Source organism: Dendronephthya gigantea, unplaced genomic scaffold (assembly GCF_004324835.1).
Source record: "Dendronephthya gigantea isolate DGI-Jeju-01 unplaced genomic scaffold, DenGig_1.0 000034F, whole genome shotgun sequence".
Classification (NCBI taxonomy): Eukaryota; Metazoa; Cnidaria; class Anthozoa; order Malacalcyonacea; family Nephtheidae; genus Dendronephthya; species Dendronephthya gigantea.
Window position 1 is genome coordinate 1,745,087 of NW_021163044.1, and position 22,115 is coordinate 1,767,201.

At 37.7% G+C, this 22,115-nt stretch overlaps 1 protein-coding gene across 1 annotated transcript; it reads right to left on the reverse strand.

Annotated features, from left to right (window-relative positions):
- Positions 1 to 7,126: 7,126 nt before the first annotated feature.
- LOC114525367 (synaptonemal complex protein 2-like) lies at positions 7,127 to 20,649 on the reverse strand. The gene is made up of 41 exons (XM_028546630.1): positions 20,617 to 20,649; positions 20,346 to 20,501; positions 19,841 to 19,951; positions 19,610 to 19,708; positions 19,342 to 19,366; positions 19,108 to 19,190; positions 18,834 to 18,910; positions 18,568 to 18,602; positions 18,214 to 18,359; positions 18,023 to 18,075; positions 17,574 to 17,619; positions 17,402 to 17,494; positions 17,197 to 17,257; positions 16,909 to 17,025; positions 16,566 to 16,772; positions 15,960 to 16,328; positions 15,478 to 15,848; positions 15,275 to 15,361; positions 14,854 to 15,054; positions 14,527 to 14,721; positions 14,225 to 14,377; positions 13,685 to 13,922; positions 13,454 to 13,545; positions 12,899 to 13,067; positions 11,863 to 12,361; positions 11,262 to 11,508; positions 10,993 to 11,058; positions 10,853 to 10,916; positions 10,525 to 10,725; positions 10,260 to 10,282; positions 10,035 to 10,106; positions 9,846 to 9,897; positions 9,292 to 9,501; positions 9,004 to 9,148; positions 8,770 to 8,830; positions 8,563 to 8,657; positions 8,305 to 8,404; positions 8,008 to 8,066; positions 7,846 to 7,924; positions 7,645 to 7,710; positions 7,127 to 7,419 (listed from the first exon to the last, which is right to left on the reverse strand). Exons 1-41 carry the CDS (start codon positions 20,647 to 20,649, stop codon positions 7,369 to 7,371), a joined length of 5,307 nt encoding a protein of 1,768 aa, XP_028402431.1. The 3' UTR covers positions 7,127 to 7,368.
- Between the last annotated feature and the right edge of the window lie 1,466 nt (positions 20,650 to 22,115).

Here is a 22,115-nt window from a genome sequence, read left to right on the forward strand (position 1 = left end):
AAAAAATGTATTGTTTCAAACAGCCTCTGAGGTCGTTTTTATTAAAAGAATGTAAGGAAAATATAGACCTTGTGGATAACTCGATAATTCAAATATTTTTTTTATCTTCAAAGTATAACCGCTTACGATTAAGATCGGTCCTCGTTCTTGACGTAAGGTTATAAAGGTTGATATGGGCTGGGTGGTTCTCGGTTGTCGTTTAAAGCGACGTAGCCCGAAACGTCATCATCAATCCTCCTCCTTTTGATGTGGGTTACTCGTATCTGATGGTAAAAGTGATTGGTAATTTGTGTTTTCTGGCTCTCTGGATTCTTTCAAAGTCATGTAATCCGATTATGTTGGTGCTGCAGAAATTCCTTCTGTAAGTTCAATCTCATTACCATTGAAAACACGATCCACAGGCTCATAATAGGTCGGATTCGAATTGTCTGGAGCAGCTTGTGTGATGTTCATCGATACCGGATTTTCAAACGAACCTGTTAAATTACGGAACTTGGTTAGTATTTTAAAATGAAACTATAGCTTACTTCTGTAGCTTGTACATTGTGCGAAGTCTCACCAGTTTGTCCTGTTTCGTCAACGTTTGTTTGGCTATTTAAAAATGCAAATAAATATTTTCAGAAAACTCTATCTTTACGACCTTACGGGCTGTTAATAGCATTGACATCAAGTCATTTGTGGAATAAAATAAACTGATGAAAGTGATGAAACGTGTCCCATCGGCAGATGAGACACGACAATGCACTACACTGCACTTCTTGTGCAGCTTATGCAACTTATGGAACTTGTTAGGGGCATGTCCTCCCCCCCCTTTTTGGCATAATAAAACGTTTTGTTAGGAAAACTATCACAACAACTTGACCCATCCAGTTCACACTTTTCAAGTAAGAGTTGCACCCTTTCTCTTTACATTGCACGTTTTAAACAATTATACAACAGTTCAAATGTTTTTACTGAATGTTAAATTGATTTTACAGACAAGACGAAAACCTGATTTTTGTAACCTTTCCTCAACCGACATGCATTATATGATTAGTACTGAAATAAACATTGTATCTATTAAATTCGTCGTCTGAAACCACCCTTTGTTTATGACCGGCTAAAAATCGATCACCATTTGAAATCTTCATTAGAAGGAAGGACATTCCATTGATTGACCATCCCCCTTGATATAATACCGAACATTATTGCCGGTAGAGGGTTGCAATGCATGGTAAACGTTGGCTGGTTCTCTGTTTTCTTTTAACGACATGTAATCCGATGATTTCTGTCCTTTGTCTGTTCCACGTACACCCTCATTTCGTACAATTTCTTTAATACCATAATCTGTAGTTTCGTATGCTCCCTCATCATTTATGGGCGTATCTGGTTCTTGACCATACTTTTCCCCTTTGCGGGTTTCCGAACCTAAGTTTTAGAATCGAAAATACAAAATTCTGCCCATCAAATGTTGCCTTTTGATACATTCGGAGTTGGTTTTAAAACTCAATAGTACCTACCGAAGTCTGTCATCTGGGTCATTTGTTTAGAGGTTTCACGGCCTTGGTTCGCTTTTCTGTTGTTATTTTGAATCAGACGACGTTGATAAACAACAACACCCAGTAAAATCATAAAACATAAAGCCAAAATAACCAGCGGTATGAGAAGTTCAATACGTGTTTCATCCTCGGTGGAATTTTGAGAATTTTTCCTCTTTAAGCCATCTATACAAAACACGATCAATTGGTTAAGATTTTTTGGCACTTCGTTCCATGAAGGATAATTTCTTTCTTCAAACAAAATTTCTTTCATCACAACAAAACTCACAGGCTCTATAAATACAATAGAAAAGAGCATTTCCGGCCCTGGCTCGTGTCTTGCTTTGCAAACACCCTTGTTATTGATCTTGCGCTAGCTTTGGTAAACTTCGGCGAAGTTTAGCATATTATTTGACGGCGTTTGGAATTGAAATTCTAAGTTACATGTTTCACAGATTCACTTGAATTAGACGCTGTATATTTTTTACTAATAAATAAGCATCGTATATGTTTAAAGCCCCGAATATAGTTGAAACAGAGATATCAATAGGCCTGATGTCATGCACACAAAGTTTGATTGGTTCCACATTCGACATCAAAGGCTTTCCGCGTTTGACGTCATTACGAGAAAGGTTTATTATTGCATGCTGTAATCTTAGATTAAAAGATTTATGTTCAGGATATGTGAATTTGAGATTAAGGTTAGATTAAGATTAAAAGATTAGTTAAATTAAAAATGCAGGATTTGAAACTGAAATTTCACCTCTAAACTCGCGACCGTTTCTTTAAACCTAAATAAAAACGATTTCATTTTTGAATTGGTGTATTCTGCTATGTTTATAATTACCTGCTTCTTTCGTCCTAAATGTTGTATACTGCTCCACTCCTCTGACGATAATCGTCTACGGCTTCAATTCCAACTTCATATGAAGTATATGGCTGAAGATTACTGATATTATACTTATTTCCTCGTGGAACAGATAGGAGATACCTTCGGTGCAAATATATGAAGAGATTTTTTATATAACTTGTGCTGGAGGAAGTCGGTAATTTCCAAGTCACTAGTGCTGAATTCTTGGAGGGATTAATTCGAACATCGTAGACGGAACCTGGACGTTGAACTAAATTCGGATTAAAAAGAAGATACAATTCTATATTCTCACTCAGTGTTTCAAAATTTTCACTGCACATCTTTTAATACGAAAGTGGCTACATCAAAACAAATCACAGAAATTTATACGAAGTGTTCCGACATGAACATATAAACTCACCCACTCCACAGATTTCTATTCTTAGACAAAAGTCTGTGTTTCCAGTTGATTCTATCTTAATATGTCTCACATTATGAATATCAACGTCTGTAGTTGACGCTTGGTAACCGTTCTTGTTTCCTTTGATCTTTTATAAAAATTGAAAAAAAATTATGCATGAAATGTTGTTAAAGTATGACGATAAAACAAGAAACAACTACGTTTGCAGTTTGGGCGGCGTTATATCATGTGAAGTGCAAAATCTGCAATAAACAAGTTGCGGAGAAATAGTTTCGATATTATGTTATCATCGTTGTATTCCTTTAACTACCTCTACTACACGACTGCTATTCACCAAACTTCTATCATGGCTGTATTTCAATGAATATGATCCACTCCACTTCCTTCGATAATCACTACCCATGACTACAACTCGTGTTATGTGATATTCTTTTTGAAGGTCGATGGTGAGATATGAGCCAGGTGTAGAGGAACACCAGCCACCTTTAGTAATCCTTGCTTCGTGAAAACTATTACCTCCATTGCCACCAAATATGTTATCAGGAAAAGTACTTTCGTCGTTTAGTAACTGATTGTCACAAATCTTACCTGCAGATAAATAAATGATAAGAATCAAAGATAGGCTTCAATAATCTAAAGGTAGCAAAGGGCGTAGTCAGAGGGAGAGGATAAGGGGTATAACGTAAATAACTACTTCTCCGCTGAAATGCGAAAGAAATATCCTATATTTTGACTGCAAAACAAATCAGTTAATTTTTGGGCAGGCATCTTGGGTGATATCCAACAATTGGTGAGTCCCAACAATTGGGTATACTCACATTCAACATATGGTATTCTATCAGCTAAGGCCGCTGTTTTTGGTTGAAGATAAACACAACATGATGTTCCTCCAGACGTAGTGTTATAACAAACCAAGTCACCAGCTACGATACTCTCTTTATCATGAGCTTCTCCAAATTCAACTCCATTGTTGCGACGGTCGTGAAATCCCAAATGTTGACATAACCACCTCTCACTGTTTTCATCCAAATTTTTTTCAGAGACGACTACCCATGTTTTTTCGTATATGTAGAGGTAGCCTTTGTAGCCGCTTGATAATCTAATTTGAAGTCTTGAAACTAGACGAATAAATTACAGAATTTATCATTCGAAAACGAACCAGTGTTTTCGGGGGGGAAGGGTTAAATGAATGAAACAATTTAAGACAATGATGTGGAAGTCAGTTCACAGGTTACTTTCCTTTTTTAAGCGACCCGCTCCATAAACAGCGCTAGCATGCGAAAGGATTTATAGAAGATGATGTCAAACATGCGCCAGATGTTGTGCAAGTATTGTGGAAAAAAACTTCATTTAAGAAGATATAAGTGGTAAGAGCCAGTGCAGCTAGTCAACGGGGGGGGGGGATGATTGATGGACAATTTCCTTATTTGACTAAATGTTTATTATGAATATTGAACGGCGATTTTTTTGACACCGCAATATTTTGGGCATAGCAATTTCTTCGTTTACCCTCACAAATCAGATGATAGTGAAGTTGTGCACTTTACCTGTTGTTGTTATGTGGCTTGTATAGTTATCCACACAAGTGTACTCGGTATAAAGCTCTTTCCTTGTGTTAGAACAGAGGCTTGGTAATAGTAAATTATTGTCAATGGTCTGTTCACAAGATCTCTTTCCACCACAAAGAGATTTCAACCTACAACTTGTCACTGCAGTGCATTGTGCATCACTGTGGGCTCTGCTGTTAAATGTACCGCTATTGTCGAAGTTGCCATAATAAGCTTTGTGGATCACTATACGTTGTTTTGGAGAACAATGAACATCTTTCATTTTGTCGCCGTACTTTTGGTCACTGAACCTGAAATCGAGTTTCACAGAAAAATACAAATTATTTTTAGACCACTACAAATAATTATCGATCAAATAGACATAACAGTAATTCCGTCATCTTCGATGGCGATGGACCCTAATCCCATATGACCTTCATATAAAACTGAGGAACAACAAGGTTATTTATTTACCAAAAGTAAACGTCTGGCCAGATCTGTCACAATATGTTCTTCTATACAGATCTTCTCCAGAAGGCTCAACACATATCCCATAAGTCCCATCATTGTAAAAATATAAAGATCCAGCGTTTGTTTGTTTCAAATTTTGACTTTTGTCTTTTTGGCTGTTTTTTGCTGCTGCTGATATTGCTACATATATCGCTAAATGATTTTGATATGAGTTAGAATTGGTAGAATGCAACGCTCCCCCAGACTCGATATGCCACAGTATTTCTGTATCCTTGTAACGAAACTGTGCTTTATCGTCCAAGCAATTGTCTGTCATTAAAACCCAGTAAGGAAGTGCATGACGATGATCATTGTATATATAACCATTCTTTCTAGTTATACACTTTTTGGGCGCACTACTTTCACGTATGAAAAAACTTTGGCAATCTGTAAAGAAGAAAGGTGGCAAGAAAAATTAAATTATTAAATTCGCTAAAAAATTAAAGTGAAAAAAATCTATAAAAAATTAAATCCGTTTTCCACCACGCAAAGTAAGTTATCATGCAAGAAAATTAACGGAAGCAAGCAACCTATACTGTATGGCAAGAACGTTTGAAAAATAGTTGGAAAGACAATGGAAGCAACTGCAATTGAAAAATGTAATAATACGAAATCGAGGTTCCAACCGGTTTCGCCTGGATGTCGGCGGCCACTCGTGCCTAAAACGACTTCATAATTTATTGCCAAGTTTAACTATTCTAGAATGATGATATTAGTATGTCATGCATGATAATGACATATTCGTTGCTTTCGGTACAATTTTTCTACCGTTTTGACACTTGCTGTCGCGTCATACTTTCTGTCGTCGCTGTCAGGAGTTGAAACAACTGGTTGCTATTTAGTTCAATGAAAAACACACGAAATCCGAGAGATATCATGTCCTTAAACGTTCATGTGTTTTTGGCGCTTTTTTTCACACATCTATTTAAGTTGCCCGCAAAGATCTGGTAAATAAGCATGGGTGAATTTGCCATACAAGGATAACTAAAATGTTATTATCAGTTTTTGATATTTGAAGAAAGATAAAATTGAAGTTATTATATACCACTTGTCAAAGTTTGGTGTTCGTAGCATTTCATTGATCGAGCGCGAATCACGTGAGAGTGACGAAATTTTGATGTCGCCAGCGCGACCCCCTGCAGAGTGAGATAACGTGTTATCTCATGGGAAATAACAACTTTAATCACGTGCGGCGCACCTGATTACCTGCTTTCGCCTCGTGAAATATCGACATAACGTTTCCTTTGTTCGCAGTGAATAAGTGTTAATTATCCGTCAGTGAAAAACGAAACCGCGTGTATTTGCAGATATACATGCATGGCTGCTTTCCATTATCGCTGCACGGCCCTCACGTGCATGGAAAACGTCTTCAAAAGATGTCAAAGATCTGTTACCTTAGTTGAGACGTTGAGCAATCTAGATAACTACTAAACGTGTAATTAAAACTTAGTTTTATTGAGGATTTTGAAAAACTCGCCCCTGCATGATAGGTGAAGCCAGAGATCAGAGATGTTTAAACATCGTTATTGGTGTTTAAACCAACTAGATATGGTCACTACAGTATATTTCGATTATGTAATTAGCATCCATTAGCCTCCATTGAGGCTTTGGGCCTATCGACCTTGGCTATCAGTTTAAGGGTTGTATAACTAACAGTTTAGTACCTTGATTAAACGAAAAGTTGGTCGGGGTGGAATTTTATCAATCTAAAGAAATTTTTCGCTTAATTTTTTGGAATTGCATGTGGGAAGTCTCCGAAGAGAATCCACATAAAGTATAAAAATTTCAGGCAAATTGCTGAGAAAAAGTATAAAAATTAAAAACCGAAAAATTTGCCTCGTGGAAAACCGCCTTGAATTAAGCCGCTTCAATAAAAGTGAATTCATTTTGCAGGATCTTCAACGAGATAGTAAAATATTTTACCTTCAAACGCCAATAGCGACATACCACAGAAGATTAACCATGTATAAAATAGCAAAGACATCTCGTTGCTGAGTTTTTATTTAGCACATCAATATCGTTATGTCAGGAGTGAAGATGAAAGTTTGAAACAGCGAGTCACTCTCAAGTGTCCGTGTTGGACTGAATAAACTCGTGCGAAAACAGGAAATGAGGTGTAAAATTCGGATTTCGGTGAAAATTTCTAAGCCATGGATCGATAACTTCTTTTAACAAAATACTTTGTCGGCGGCATTCAAACACGTCAAAAAAAGAGCTTTTGAACCGCAAGAAGATAGACAATTGATGAGCACTGTGTTGACGTCAGACGAGAGGAATCCCCAACATCTCTCGAGCACAAACTTTTCTTATTCTCCTTAATAAATACTTGATAATTAATTAGTGCTTGTATACAAATATTAACCAAGCTTAATTTAAATTTATAAATATGTATGTACAAAGTTAACGTCATTCTTGACAACAAATAATCCAAACTACGACAAATCTCTTTTCAAAAGTTTCAAACGTTGCCATTAAAGGATGCATTAAATTTACAACAAGAAATTTCTGGGAAATGATACGACATTACAAAGACGTGCCAAGAATGGCCTGAATACGACGAAATTCTTGTTTTTCCTGAAATATGAAAAGGTGCTTCGTGAACTGGTTTCATTGAGTTTTAATCCGTCTGTAAATATTTGCATTTGCCTGAGGCTGAGAGCTAAAACGTTGTGTGTTTTATATTTAACTAGATCGTTTCGATAGGTCTAACGGCAAGGTAACATGAAGTATGGTGTAGATATATAATACTTATATAACTACATAATAGTGTGTATAATAAATAATACGCCGCCAACTTACAACTTCCATTACTGCCTGATCGCGGTAGCGCTTTAACTCTTTTCGCAAGGAATTATGAAACTCCGTCTATGGAAGAGAAAATGTATATCAGTAAATTTGCACTTGCTTTCCGTTGTTTAGGAGAATCCGATAGAGACGATCATGCATGCATGCATGGATTATATCTAAACTATGCTATAATCAGTAAACAAACATAGCTACCTGTTTCGATTTTTCAGCCTCTTCGATGTTTCTAAACGTCTCTGCAAAACTTTTCTGCGTTTTAACTATCCCTCGGAGACTAGAACCCAGCATTTAACGATAGATGATAAGTTAAGAATGAAGTGCGTAATTGGTGTAATCTTGGAAAGGCGAGAAACTCACCATTTTTCTTGTTCCTTTCTGTGATTGGCTAATAATTCCAAGGAATCCTTCATTTGTGTCTATACAACAAAACAAGACACTGAATTTTGAGGGAATAATATGCTTAATAGAAATTCATTTTTGGTTGCTTCATATGACTGGGTAAAAGGCATCCAGCCGGCTGAGATTTTCAACTTAATCGCAAATTAGAGCACCCCTCCAGAAAATATGCACCTCTTTGAACAAATGTACCTAGATCCGGCCATAGATCGAAACAGATGAACCTGCATAACTTGTTATAAAGAACTATATACTCACGATCATCTCGTCTTCAATCTGCTGCCTTCTGGCTGTTATCTGCTGGTGTTCATCGATTGATTGACTAACACGGTTCTGGAATTCGTTCAAAAGCGTTCCCCTAGATACAAAAACATACAAAATATTTCCCTTAATTGTGAATCTATTTAAACTGGTGAAATTTGTGATCGCAACAATAGAACGCGATAGGATAGCTGCTCAGAAGGTAAGAGAGTGGATTCACGACTTAATCAAACTGTTTTTACAATGTATGAATACCTTTTGGAGGATTTTTTTGCCCACATCTCTTCACTCTTGGTCATAACCAACTTCATCATTGCTGTTGCCATTCGGTTTACGTAGTGCTGCCTTTGCTGAAACGGTGATGAGAAAAACGATACAGTACCCACTGGTTTAATTACGCAAATATACAAAATAGTGATCCAACAGAAAACATATCAAAAGCCATCAGGCAGAAGAGAAAACCTTTATGGTCTTTTTTACTTCTTTTCCTAAACTTGAAATTAAAGTTGATTGCATTTCCTCTCTGTGAAAAAATGAGAATATGTAGTCATTGGTGTATGATCCTAAAATTCAGTTTTAACTAAGAACTGCATTTTTTCATTGCGTGAAATGGAAATGTGACTAGATAGTTGCATTGCACTATTTGGATTGCAAATGAAAACACAGATTATGATTATCAAAATAAACAGATTATACCCTATCGAGACTACATCACCAACTTCTTCATCATCATCTTCTATTTGTTCATCGTCATCATCATCACTATCATCATTATCATGATGATGATCATCCTCATCGTCATCATCTTCATTCTCATCATCACGATGACTTTCCATTAAAGCTGAACAAAAGAACACAGAGGCAAAAAAATCATTCAGAATTCAAAAAAAGACTCGTGTGTTTAAAAGGAAAGTAGGTATTTCAGTTCTCCACGTAGTTCCTCGTAGCCACAATGAAATATCGAGAATAGCATATCTCTCATACCCTTGCGTCTCTTTTTAGCGACGGGATGGTCAGTAGATCTGAACAATTTCTTTGGCTGTAATGGCAAAGATTGACTGTCTGCAACAGGAGTCTTAAAACATTCTTCCAAAGAATCTTGATAATCTATTTCTTGTTCCAAGGCATTGTCCTTTGATGAGCCCTTTTTGCGATGCTGAACTTGTCTCTCCAACAAACCAGCAAGTTCCCCTCCTAGAGACCATGAAAACACGGGAATAAGTGCTGACTTCGTGACTGAAAGGATTACATTGGAGTCTACTATAAAAACCATGGCTAGCCGACAATTTAAAAAAGTAAAGTAAAAAGCAAATTCCGAATAAACAAGACATCTTGAGAATCAAAATATAGAATATCATTCTGTCTGAAAATGACTTTGTAATAAAGTCGAAAATTTACAGTCTTAATCTGTGTCTTGTTTGAATTATATTTCGATTCTCAAGATGTCTTGTTTATTCGGTGTCTACTATGTCAGTTCAATAGAACTTATATATTTTTACACATTCAAATCTAGGATCAACGTTTTCAGATAGGTTTACCTGGTTTAAACCAAACATTGTCGAGATTACTTCCTTTTCTTTTTCTGCTTCCCTGATTGAAAATAAATAGTTCAGTTGAGTATATACACGAGAAAATATTTATACCTAAATATGGATCCTTCTTAATCTCAAATGGTTATGAACTAATGCAGGATAAAGACCTTGTTTTTCTTTATAATTGATAGATACCTGCTTCGTAGACGTAGATGCCGGTTGGGAAAGAGAGAAGTTGAATTCTTCCTCCGTGGAATGATCTTCATCCTAGAAATGTTTATACAGAACAATCGTTCTCTGTGACTATACTTTCTCCTCTGCAAGGAGGGAACGAGCCAGGGGGCTACGACTGAGTCCGCATCGATATACCTGCAACATATCTTTGTTATCTGCTTAGATTTTTATATAAATACAGCTTACCTGGATTTTAGACGTTTGTTTGTCTGAAAATAGAAATATAATGAATAGATTTGAGGATGTTGTTTCCTGCTGCTTGGGCACAATGCAAGTTAAACCCTGTCACAGATATTTTCGAGAAATTTTCCTCTTTTGACGGATGTAAGCGAGCGATTAGTTAGAAACACCCCGATGTATACAGTATACGGTTCTTCTCTAAAAACTATGAACTGCGCACTCGTTCAGATCTACCAAAAGAGGAAAATCGGAGTAACAAGCAGCATCTTACCGTCGTTACTGCGATAACCTCGGGCACGAATACGAGGATTCTTTGACTGCATCTCAAGACGTCCGAGTCGTCTCATCTTTCTTGGAGTTTTACTCCCTGGTGTCTCGCTTGGTGTGATACTCTTCGCAGAACCTGGCGTTTGATCTCGTTTACCGTACGCTCTACTCTTTCCTAATGAGCTTCCAGTTTTATCAAAGAATCCTATGGCAATATAAGATTATATCTCTAGAGGATCGAGATAATCTTAATCCCCACCATAATACATCAAATATAATCCTAATCCTAATCTTAATCGTAAATCCTGATCACAAGAAAACCAAGCAGGTACCTGAATCACCAGCACCAGACAGGTTCGCCTTTGAAGACCTCATACCAAACGACTTGAAATGATCCTATAGGACATTATATAACCGCAATTACACCCCCATACTCTAATAATCAGCTCTCCCCCCGTGTACACCTAAGTACCTTTTCTACTACGGCTTCCGATTTTTTTCTCGAAGAGGAACTTTCGTCTGATTCTTCCAAAATTTTCTATGAAAATGAGAATTAATAAACAAAGCATAATAGTTCCAATGTCGTATCATTTATGGTACCCAATAGCACCCATTATGGTACCCAGTAATACCCATTATGGTACCAGTAGTACCCATTATGGTACCCAGTAATACCCTTTAATAGTACCCAGTAGTACCCTATATGAGATCCACTCCAGCCTACCAGGCAGACCTGCATACCTCAATATTCTTTCTGAATGCACTAACTATACCAGGGGTATGAGGGTGCGAAAAATTTTCTCTATCATCCTCGTCGGAATTTCCATCTTTATCATGTTGATCATTCCCAGGCCTTTTCATTGTATAACTCTCATCCTTCTCTAGTTCCAGGCCACTTTCTGCATCGTTAGCATCATCCCGTACGTCTGACCTACGCTGTGATTTCGTCCCAGCCTGCTTTTTACCCGAGGTAATAGCTTCAGAAACACTGTTGAGATCAGAGAGATATCGCTAGTGAATTAAGGGCGGTGTTACAGTATGCAACTTTCCTTTGCAACTTGTAATGCAATTCTACTTCTTAGGCATCAAAAGTTGACAAGTATGAACATTTCGCACGATAAATATTGTTTCCTGAGCATTTTGAACTCTTTACAAATTAACACCCTCAAAATTTCAATTGCATTGCAAGTTGCAAGGAAAGTTGCATAGTAGAGCCTTAAATATTCATCAAATTCCACCAACTTTTCGACGCTTTAACGCATAAACTTACTGTGCTTTAACGCATGACTTACTGTGTATTGCTTTAATGGCATTCAAAAAACCAGTTTGTTTACTTGGTTACCTTTTGATAGTTCGATTTGCACTGATATCAGTCTGTTTCATCTTTCTCTGCCTCTGTTTTTGCCCCAAACTCAAACAACTATCATCACTTTCAAAACGAAACAAGGCATCATTCAGACCTTTCCTTTCCACGTTGTTTTGCCTTGAGCCTGTTTTCTCTGCACTCGCTCCCTGAGATGGCCTCGCGACAGAAGTTTCCTGATTGGATTGAACCCGCCTTATTAACCTTGCTCGTTTCTGAACTTTCCCACTATTATTCTGCTTCTTATTTTTCTTGTCATCCCTCGTTTCTAAAGCCACATCTTCATCAAGTTTGTCAAACACATCGTCAACAAGCATTTTAGTGTCGCTGTGTTGTGCTCCACGCGTTCTGTCGGCACTGACAACATCGCGGGTTGATTTCTTGCCGGTTGTTTCTGGAGCAGATTTGGCACTTGGCTTCATTGCCCCGAGGGATTTCTTTCGAGAATCCTTCTCGGGATCGACAAACTTTTCCATAACTACAGGATAAGTTGAAAAAACCTGATGTCTTTGATATTCAAAATTGCCGCACGTTTTTTTCTCTCGTCGAGTCTCGCACGATGAGAATGCATTCAAAGTCCCACAGGGAGCAATATACAATGAAAGACAATAGATAATGAGCTGGAATGCCTCATTATTTATTGTTTTTGATGTATTTGACATTTTAATAAGTACGACGTGAGAAATGGGCCTTAACTGTGTGAAATCCCAACTGTATGAAATCTCAGCATCAATATGCGGCAAGTTTGCTTATGATAAGCATCAGGTTTATCTACTTATGTTGCAGTGTGATAATAACAGCATGCAGAAAATATGTTTCACTATGTTTGCGGGACCATTGGTTCCGATGCATTTGTGGCTTTGGCAGCGAGCTTGGACATACAAATTCTAGCATGTACAATAGCTAACTTTAAGATAGGAATGGGGTTTGGCACAAGGAATTCACCCCCAACCCCTGCATTCATCCCCCCCCTGCGCAAATTACCACTCTAATATACCTTTCTGTTCTTTCTTACCTTTCTTTTGTCTACTCATTTTCGCATCTCCGCTCTTGATTTCCTCGGCACCATCTATTTCTACTTGGTCATTAACACGAGTAGAAAATTCCTTATCACTTTTTTCATGATTCTCGATGTGATTTGGAAATGATTCTTTCTCAGGCAGGACATCGATTTCAGCTGGGATCTAGCATGAAGTTTTCAGTATGCTTGGTGTAATATACATCAAATCGAGTTTCATTTAGACTCAAAATGTGAGTTTAAATATCTGAAATACACATCTTGTATGACACAGGTTGATTACCGGGGACGCATGGGTGTGCTGTGTGCATACCCTATTATAGAAAATTAAAAATCCGCCCTTTCTAGAGAATAATGCATTGATTATAATCAGTCATCAGCTACAGATATTCCGTATAGAAAAGAGTTGTTTAACCTAATTTAACTTGGTTTTTCTAGTGCAACAGTTATACTGGATTTACAACGATTACCAGAAGAAATACTGACCGCTGTGGCAGTCTCAAAATAAATTTGGAAAATTTAAGAATTGGCGAAAAAACGGCAATCCGTTACCTGTGAATCTTCTACTTCAAATAGTACCCTAGTCACATTATCAATGGTCGAGCTGAAAACTGGTGGCCCAAGGGATAAATCTTCTTCCGCATCTGTAAGAAAAACGTCGACACGGTGTACAATTATATCGCAATTGGCCGATATCAAAGGTACATTGTTGAAGCCTCTAATCTCAATGACTTGGGAACATGACAATGAAAAAAGACTCAACAAAAATTATAAGACGAGCACCTTCTCCAGTGGGTTCCTTGTCACGTTTATTTTTTTCCAAGTCATCATCTTTCTCAGGACTCTTTCGTTTCCTAGATTCCGTTTTGTCCTCGCCAACAGCTTCTTCTGTCTTCTTGTGAAGTTCGGGTTGTTTGGAATTACTGTCCAGTAGCTCGCTTTCTGAATGATACTCTCCGAGTTGGTTTTCACTACGTCTTTGTTGAATCCTTAGTGCAATGTCTGAGAAAGACTCCTCAATCTAAATTATGTAACACAATATAAGATATACTTCAGAAAGAGGATATTAGAATAAGGGCGTATTAGAGTGATATATATTTGGGAAAGGGGTTAGTAGAGTAAGGTATGCTTTGGAAAGGGTTAAAAGGGTGAGGTGTACTTGTTAAAGGGGTTACGGAGTGAGGAGAGGAGTTACTAGAGTTGGGGGTACATGACACAGGCGATTATCAGCAAAAGCACGACAAATGCATGAGTTTACAAACTTATATCGTAAAGAATACTCGTCTTTGATCGACTAAGCATAGAGCAAGGAATAATACTAACCATCTCTTCTTCTTCTTCCATTTCGTTTGAACCATCCTGTCGGGCTCTCGTTTTACTTTTTTTGCGGACCTCGTTTTTTTTCTTGTTTTGATACGCTTTCAACGCGGGACGAAGAAGTTTCTTGCCCTGAGGAGATCTTTTAGCAGGAGGACTCTGGAAAAGATGAATTACATCATGGGAATTCTCTCTACGAGTTTGACAACCAGAAGGCTGTTTCCTTCTCAGCTTGGTTTTAAGGGATTGTCTATTATTGGGGGACACAAATATACTCTATCGTCCTCTTACACACATGGCGTGCTTACATGTTTGAATTCAAAAGGGCCAAGAAATTTTCTCTGTCTTATATGGCCGTTCCATTTATATTTTTCCCGAAATACGCTATTGACTAACGCCATGCGAGACTGCGGAAGATATCCTGAATTATTTATAACTTGTTTCTTTCCCGTTCTCCGTTCAGGATCCGAGTTTCCGAACACATAGTCTTCGGTATTGTAGCCCTAGAAATGGAAAGAATTTCGGAGAACTCAGTCGGTGCAGCCGTAGACGGACGATGTCAAATAAGCTTGGATTCATAAGAGATATGCAACCAGTACTCCAGGGCAAAACCATTACTCCAGGTCTTATCTTACACTGCCAAGTTTATTCCTTCTATCAAGCTCGTCCGCGCTGAGAGGACGTGGAAATGGTTTGGACCTCTCGCTATCCACAATCTCGCTCTTCGTGATAGGCTTACTCCACTTCAGACCATCAGTGATTTCAGACTCCGAAGTTGAAACACCAGCTAGAGACTGTCTTTTCTTCGCTTCTGCCCTGGTTCGAACTCCGCGAGTCTAAAAGTTGAACAGTAACGAGTAATCCCATTGTTGTAAAATAGTTAATTATGTACCTTTTTACCAGAAGTAGTCAATATTTATCCATTGTAATTAGGTTACTGAGAGTGGAAACAAATTTACTGATTGGTGGAAGTCCCTATCCACGGCCTAAAACGTTTGATAATACTGTTGGATGGATAGACGGACAAAAATCGTACTAAAATGATCATAACTTCACCTGTACTGCAGGTTTTCCTTTTACTGCTCTTGTTGTTTTCTTCTTAACAACAGTGCTGCTTTCACTATCGTCCATGGCTTTACTTTCCTTTCGTTTCAAACACAAGAATATAGGTAATTGAATAAAACTCGCAGCATGCAGGTAGACTCTAATCAACTACACTTGTATCGGTTTCCAGACGACTTAGAAAACATTGAACTCACTTTGCCTTCCGTTTTCTTGCTTATTTTAATAAAAGGCCCTGAACTATCCGCGCCATCAGCTGAACTCCTCTTCTTTCCCATATCAGCGACACCCCCACTCGCCTCAGGCAGCAGAACATGCAGAGGGTCCTCTTGAAAGACCGTCTCAACATTGGTCACTCCAAGCGCACCCTCCTGGCTGAGTGTCTGAGTTTCATTGATAACTGTTGGTTCCTCGTGACTCGTGTCCTTTTGCTCCTCTTTATCCTTTGTAACCTCCAAGGTGAGATTCTGTTTATCCAAACTTTTCCCTAATGCACTGTCAATACTCTTGCCTAATCCACTGTCATCCACGCTTGTTTCGAGGTAGCTTATGTTTTTCTTAACCTTACCTGTAAAACAAAATGATACATCCCTTACATCGTCGATCCCAAACAACTTCATGAAATTTTGTACGAAAACAAACACGGGTATCTTTTGCAAACTCGAGATTAAAACATTACCAGCATCGTTTCCTGGTGGTCGTGTTTGTTCATCGCTGGAAGAAATATGGACAACCACCACTGGAGGGGCGTCAACACCCACCGGATTATTGGATCCATCTGTTTCATTTTTGCTTACAATACCGGCATTCGACTCCGCTACCATCGGGGTTATCTCAGCCCTACCAGGCAGGCTACTGCTGATGGTATCCTCGTCAGGTACGACCGCACTTTCTGCGACGGGGGGGTTGTTATCGCCTTCGTTATCACGGCTCGAGCTTTCCACTTTATTTGAAACACTTTCCTCTCTTCCTTTGTCGTTTGCGGAACCAGTAACGCTCGACTTTAAAGCATCGTCGCTCGACCCCCGTTTTACCTTATGCTGGGAGTCTAAGACAGAAAAAATAAAACGAGTTTTTCTAGTATATGGAAGAAAATTGAAATATATATATATGTAGTATATTCTTAGCTAATTATTAGCTTATGAGATTAGGATTAGCTAATGAGATTAGGATTGGCTAATGAAGATTAGGATAGGCTAATGAGATTAGGATTGCCTAATGCGTGTAGTTTGGAGTTAACTACGATTAAACAATACTGGAAATGTAGTTGTGAGTTTTAAACAACCGGACCTTTGGCATAAAAATGTAGAAAAAGGTGTGACATATACCGAAAATTTGACCGTTTTAGAGCGACCTTTAGCACGACTCGAGAGATGGACGGCAGTAGATGTAACAGAAGCCTTTGGAGTGGAAGCAATAACATCTGGACTGAGCGGGGTGTTGGAAGAAAAATCCTGGGGAAACAATAAGCTTGCAGCCTTGATTGGATTATCTAAACTAGTTAAGGAATATTAACTCGCGCTAAAAACTTACATATTACAGTTACGATATATGTATAGAGAAATAATCAAGTATTTTTATATTGCTTTTCCTAGCTTTTAAAACTTCGCGAAGAAAGAGAAGGATATTTTTCTCGTCGTAGATGAACTTCACGTAAGCATCGTTTTGGTCGCAGGATGTTAGCATGGTATGAACGGCTTTGTTGAGACGCAAAACCAGGAGAACTTCATGGCTTTCTTTTTTTTCTAAAACAAGAATCCTGGATTATGAATGAAGGCTGCATGAGCTGGTGGTATCCATACGACAGCACCAAGTATCGACGTGGTCGTGAATCGCATGTGATTTGCTTTCAACTGGTCAGATTTGGCCGAAATGAAAAAGCCAAAGTTCATACGGACTATAGTGGACGACTGTACCTAGTATTTGCGATTGCAAAACGAGATTCCTCTTGATCGTCACAGTCTCCCAAACGTCGCCCTAAAACAGAGAAAAACAATCTATCATTTTGAAAGTGGTTTCTTAACCCTAGCGAAAGTGGCGTAGTACCTGAAAACAGGAGACCTAACTCGAAAAAGAGAAGAAAAGTAGTATATGTTAAGCATACAGTGTATTTCAACCTACCTCAGTATCGATGGCAAAAAAAGAAATAGATTCGCTTCCCAGACTGAAATCCGTCCAAAACATTCCGCTATCTCCATCAGTGGGACAATTCACCTGTTCAAAATATCAACGGTGAATCGTTCCTTCAATCATACCTGTGTAGCTACTAATCACATTTGATCTCACAAAATACCTTTTGTAAGCCAAGGTATACTTCTTTACAAAGAAATGAGTACACACTGAAATGAGAATTCAAATTAAAAATGCATATGGAGAGGTATTTTATTGAGATGTACAGTAAGCATGTGGAAATTGGAATCCCACTTAGGGCTAGTTTCCACTCCGGAAAAATCTCCTTTGGATCGGGACAGACAGGAAAATTTCCTTTGTCGGTGAGTTCTCAGGAGGGGTTTATACCAAGGAAACTTTCCTGTCCTCTCCGATTCAGAGGAGAATTTTTCTGAGTGGAAACTAGCCTTTAGAGTAATTAGAGAACGTCAGCCACTCGCACGAATCGGTCAGAATTCACACGTTCATAAAGACTTGCCAGTCTACAGCATTTTGACGTTATCTAAGCTTTTGGAGAATCGTGCACCTCATCCTTGAGAAAATCTCACCCTATTATTGTCAATTATTTCCTACCTTCTATTATCAAGTTGCCTTTCGTTTAAGTTATTTATAAATTTCCTGCAATCCTGAAATACAAAGATTAAAATTAAAATCGGGGACAGGGGAAACTCGGGAAACTAGGAGAAATTAGGGGAAACTCGGGGAAAGAAAATTTATCCAGATCTGTCAAGACTGAGTGACTGACTCAAGATTCTCAGTCTTACGGATTCAAATTCAGCATCTCTAATAGAAGCGAAATCATTTTGGGATTCAGGATTTCGCTTAAACCATTGTTGTACGTGAATCTTTCGTTTTTCCGCAGGCAAGATACGACAGACGAGCTCCGTCATGCACAATTGAACTTCCAAATCTGTAAGAAAGAAAAAGTGGAACGAAGACGATTGAAGTGCTCGTCAGAATATGATATGAATTTCAAAGAGGTCCAAAAAATTAATGGTGAAAAATCGGTGCTCAGAACAATAGAGACGCTGTGAGAAAATAAGTTAATATCTCGAAAATAAATTGTTGTTATATAAGTCAGGTTCAGAAAAAAAGTATGAATATAACGCAATTCCTACCACCAGCATCAGCTACGAGATTATCAAAGTTTTTCCTATAGAAAGAAAAAAACAAGGCACACTATAATCTCGGTAGAATATGCTAGCTACTCAATACAGTACTCGATACAGACACATACAGTATCATTTTTAAACCCATATCTGAATTCCATACTAGGGTTATCAATTTCCATGATCATATATGCACCGTACACTCACAAAATTAACAGGGATGACAGATTATGACGGACAAAGAATTCAAAACAAGCAGGTGTATGTACACTTACACAAACGCAGAGGAACTAAGATCGGATTGATTTTGACGCATGAATGACTCAATAATGGTATTGAGCAACTTGGTGGCCTGGAATATCGGGATAAACGGACAAAATGTTAAACTGCATGCCATAGAGCGTTTGATATGAATTTGGTAAAAAAACATCAATATGCATTTCGAAATTCTTAAGAGATCTTAGGAAATAGATCGCTGTAGATATTAACCTCAATTCAACTTATTCATGTAACGACTTTTGTGTTATAAATAAGTTGATTCAAACCAACCTCCAACCTCACAGTGACGTTGCATCCTTTGTCCACCAAAAGGTTAAGGCAGGGAAGAACAAAACAAGCAAAGGCTGATTTAGCTATATCAATTCACCAACAAAAACAAAAGACAATTAGCTTGTTCATAAAGAATTTGACTAGTAAATATGCAGAATCTTTATGAGACTGGCTGGTGCCCTGAATTTCTTTCATATAAACAATATACATTATATAGACCATGGTGCCACGTACCATTCTCACCAATATCAGATGATGTCTGTAAGAAGAAAGAGAAATTCATGAAACATACTATAAAACGGCATATGACGGTCCAGCATGTAGACTGGCAAATTTTAGCAGTCAGTCTCGGTTAGAAGGAAAACAGGGGGGGTGAAGGTAGGACGCGAAGAAATGGTGCGCGCTTTTAAAGAAGGTGTGGGGGTTATCAGAATAGTTTAAAAAAGTAAAGGTACAACGCTTGCAAAGTCACAAAACAAAGAAACTCGCGTTTTATACATACGGTCACAATATCCAAAATGTTGCTTATCATTGCATTGCGCCTTGATTCTTGCGTGTCTTTGAACTTTGATCCAAGAACTTTCTCAAAAACCTTCAAAATGTAATGGGGAAAAACACAGAGAAAAACATAACATCATTTAAATCTGCCGGCCTTGGCAATACATTCGTATTATACTAATTATCTGCATCGCGACGACGCCTATCAAGGTCAAGTCTAAGCATAGAATGGTATCAGTTGAGGTGTTTCACCATCGATGAACAGGCCAGGATTAGCGTTGGTGATTTGCAACGCAAGCTGAAGAGACTTTTCAATCTTCGCGTATTTCATTGGACCTTTCAAATCCTAAAAGAAAAACGGTTCGTTGCTCGATGTTCTGTGCATATTAGGAGGACTGGTACTGAGCGCTGTCTCTCATCAGGAACGTAAAACGAGATTGTTCGAATAAAGTCACAGCCTCGTTCCCAGGCACTTTAAATAAAATAAATATAGGAACACTGCAGGATTTTATATAGATCAGTGGCTAAGCTGAGCGAGCACTGATCTATTTGTAAAAGCCTGTAGTGTTCCTATATTTCATTTAGCGCCTGGCAACGAGGCTGATAAAGTCACCTAGTATTTGCATATCGGCAGTATTTGCAAACATGAATTGGAAACAAAGTAAGTTTTATATTTCATTTTTGCACCCCCTCAAAAAACGATTATAATTAATTGAAATCATTTGCTATTTGCAACAAACCCTCTTTAAATTTATCTTCATTTCGTTAAAAACTGTTTCCATCTCATCATCAAGAATCGCTGTTCTCTGTGGACTATAAAGGGTTTTGAAATCCACACAATCCACCATAGGATCATCAAAAGTATCACTTCCAAGTGGATTAAATAATGCCTCGATCTGAATAGAACACATAACAGAAAAACGATTAGATATTCTGAAAACGATACAAGGTGTATTATGGAACATGTATGGTTTGAATATATATCAGGGTGAATCATTTAAAAAATATTACTTTTAAAATTGTGAAAGCACATTTGAACTGCATTTATGATTTATCGATAATTTTAGGAAAGTTTAGGCCATGCAGCCAGTTATATTTCAAGCTTTAAGGTTTCAGGCAAAAATACACTTGAAAATTTAATTTGTGATGAAGCTCATGCCCAGGTGTAGTTGTTTCAGTTATTATATAGAGATCAGTGGCAATAAGGAGAGAGGACAGGTAGGTATTAAATAATTCTATGTCCAAAATCAGCAAATTTAATCCTTAATCTAATCCTTTTGGGGTAAGGATTGTGGTCATGTTTGGGATTAAAGTAAGGATTATATTTGCGAATTCTGGACATGATGTTATTACCAGAGCACACAGAGTGGTTTTAGCAACTGGTCTTCATATAGTAGCTCAATGCAGTCTGGGTAATGCAGAGACATCCCGGCAACTTTAACAAAATTGTAATTGTACGTCAGGGTGCCATTGTTTCAAAAGACTGCATTTTCAAATTTCAAACATGCACTATACTATTTTTGATACTTCAGAAAGCATCCCATTCAGAAGTGGATACCATACTGGTACTGGTATCATATATATAAACTTTGTTCAGTGTACAGCCAGTACAAAAAGGAAGCAAAATAGGATAACCCAAAGCACTTTCTTTAACATAACAAATAATTCTACATATATTTACCATTTGCACATTATCTCAACACAAATGAAGATAGTAACATAAAATTAAGCATCTAACACCTGCATTTTTAATTTAAAACAAGTTCAGTAATATATAAAAAACATATAAAACGACTGAAATGAACTTGTAATTGGTAAAAATAACGCAATTGGACGACCTACATAAACAATTTATTGACAAATTACACCTCGAGTAAATAAACGATAAGCTGTTTACATAAATTTTACTACGCTTGTCGACATACAAAACGACAACAATTCTGGAGATAAACAGCACAAATAAAGCGGTTTTTTCATTGTACCTCAAAATCTGTATTACTCATCTTTCCTCACAAATACTCCGCCAACTTATGTTATCCTTCTACACACAAAAGTGTCGAAAAAAAGCTAAACATCTTCAAAATAATTTCATAATTTTCGGACAAAAATAATCAAATTTCAATTTTTCGGAATTTCCCGCGCTCGCCCGGACTCCTTATATGGAGATTGATCGGAGGTATTCGTGAAATTGAATAACATCGGCGTGAGGCCGAAGTCAAAAATAAACTGCAAATCATGCGGAATATTAGCACTTTCTTGCAAAGATTCATCGGTGATATGGATAATTATTGGATACATTGCTAGGAAACCTAGTGCACTGTGCAATATCTGTGTTTCTTTGTCTGGTGTGCCGATTTCCGTAAAATGTGAGGTATTTCACCAATTTTTGCAATGACGACTGATTATATTATATTAAAGGGTAAATGTGAGAAAGATATGTTGAAAAACGGAGGATTTGCGAACGATTTGTACAGGATAAGATTCAAAAGCAGGAGAGTAAACCCCCATAT

Bases quoted from the DNA above. Each gene is read 5' to 3' on its own strand.
- LOC114525367 (XM_028546630.1), bottom strand. From the start codon at position 20,649: ATGCAGTTCAAATGTGCTTTCACAATTTTAAAA. The intron at 13,923-14,224 runs GTTAGTATTATT...TACATAATTTAG, and splicing joins TGGAAGAAGAAGAAGAGATG to ATTGAGGAGTCTTTCTCAGA. The intron at 9,898-10,034 runs GTATCTATCAAT...ATTTTCAATCAG, and splicing joins CATCTACGTCTACGAAGCAG to GGAAGCAGAAAAAGAAAAGG.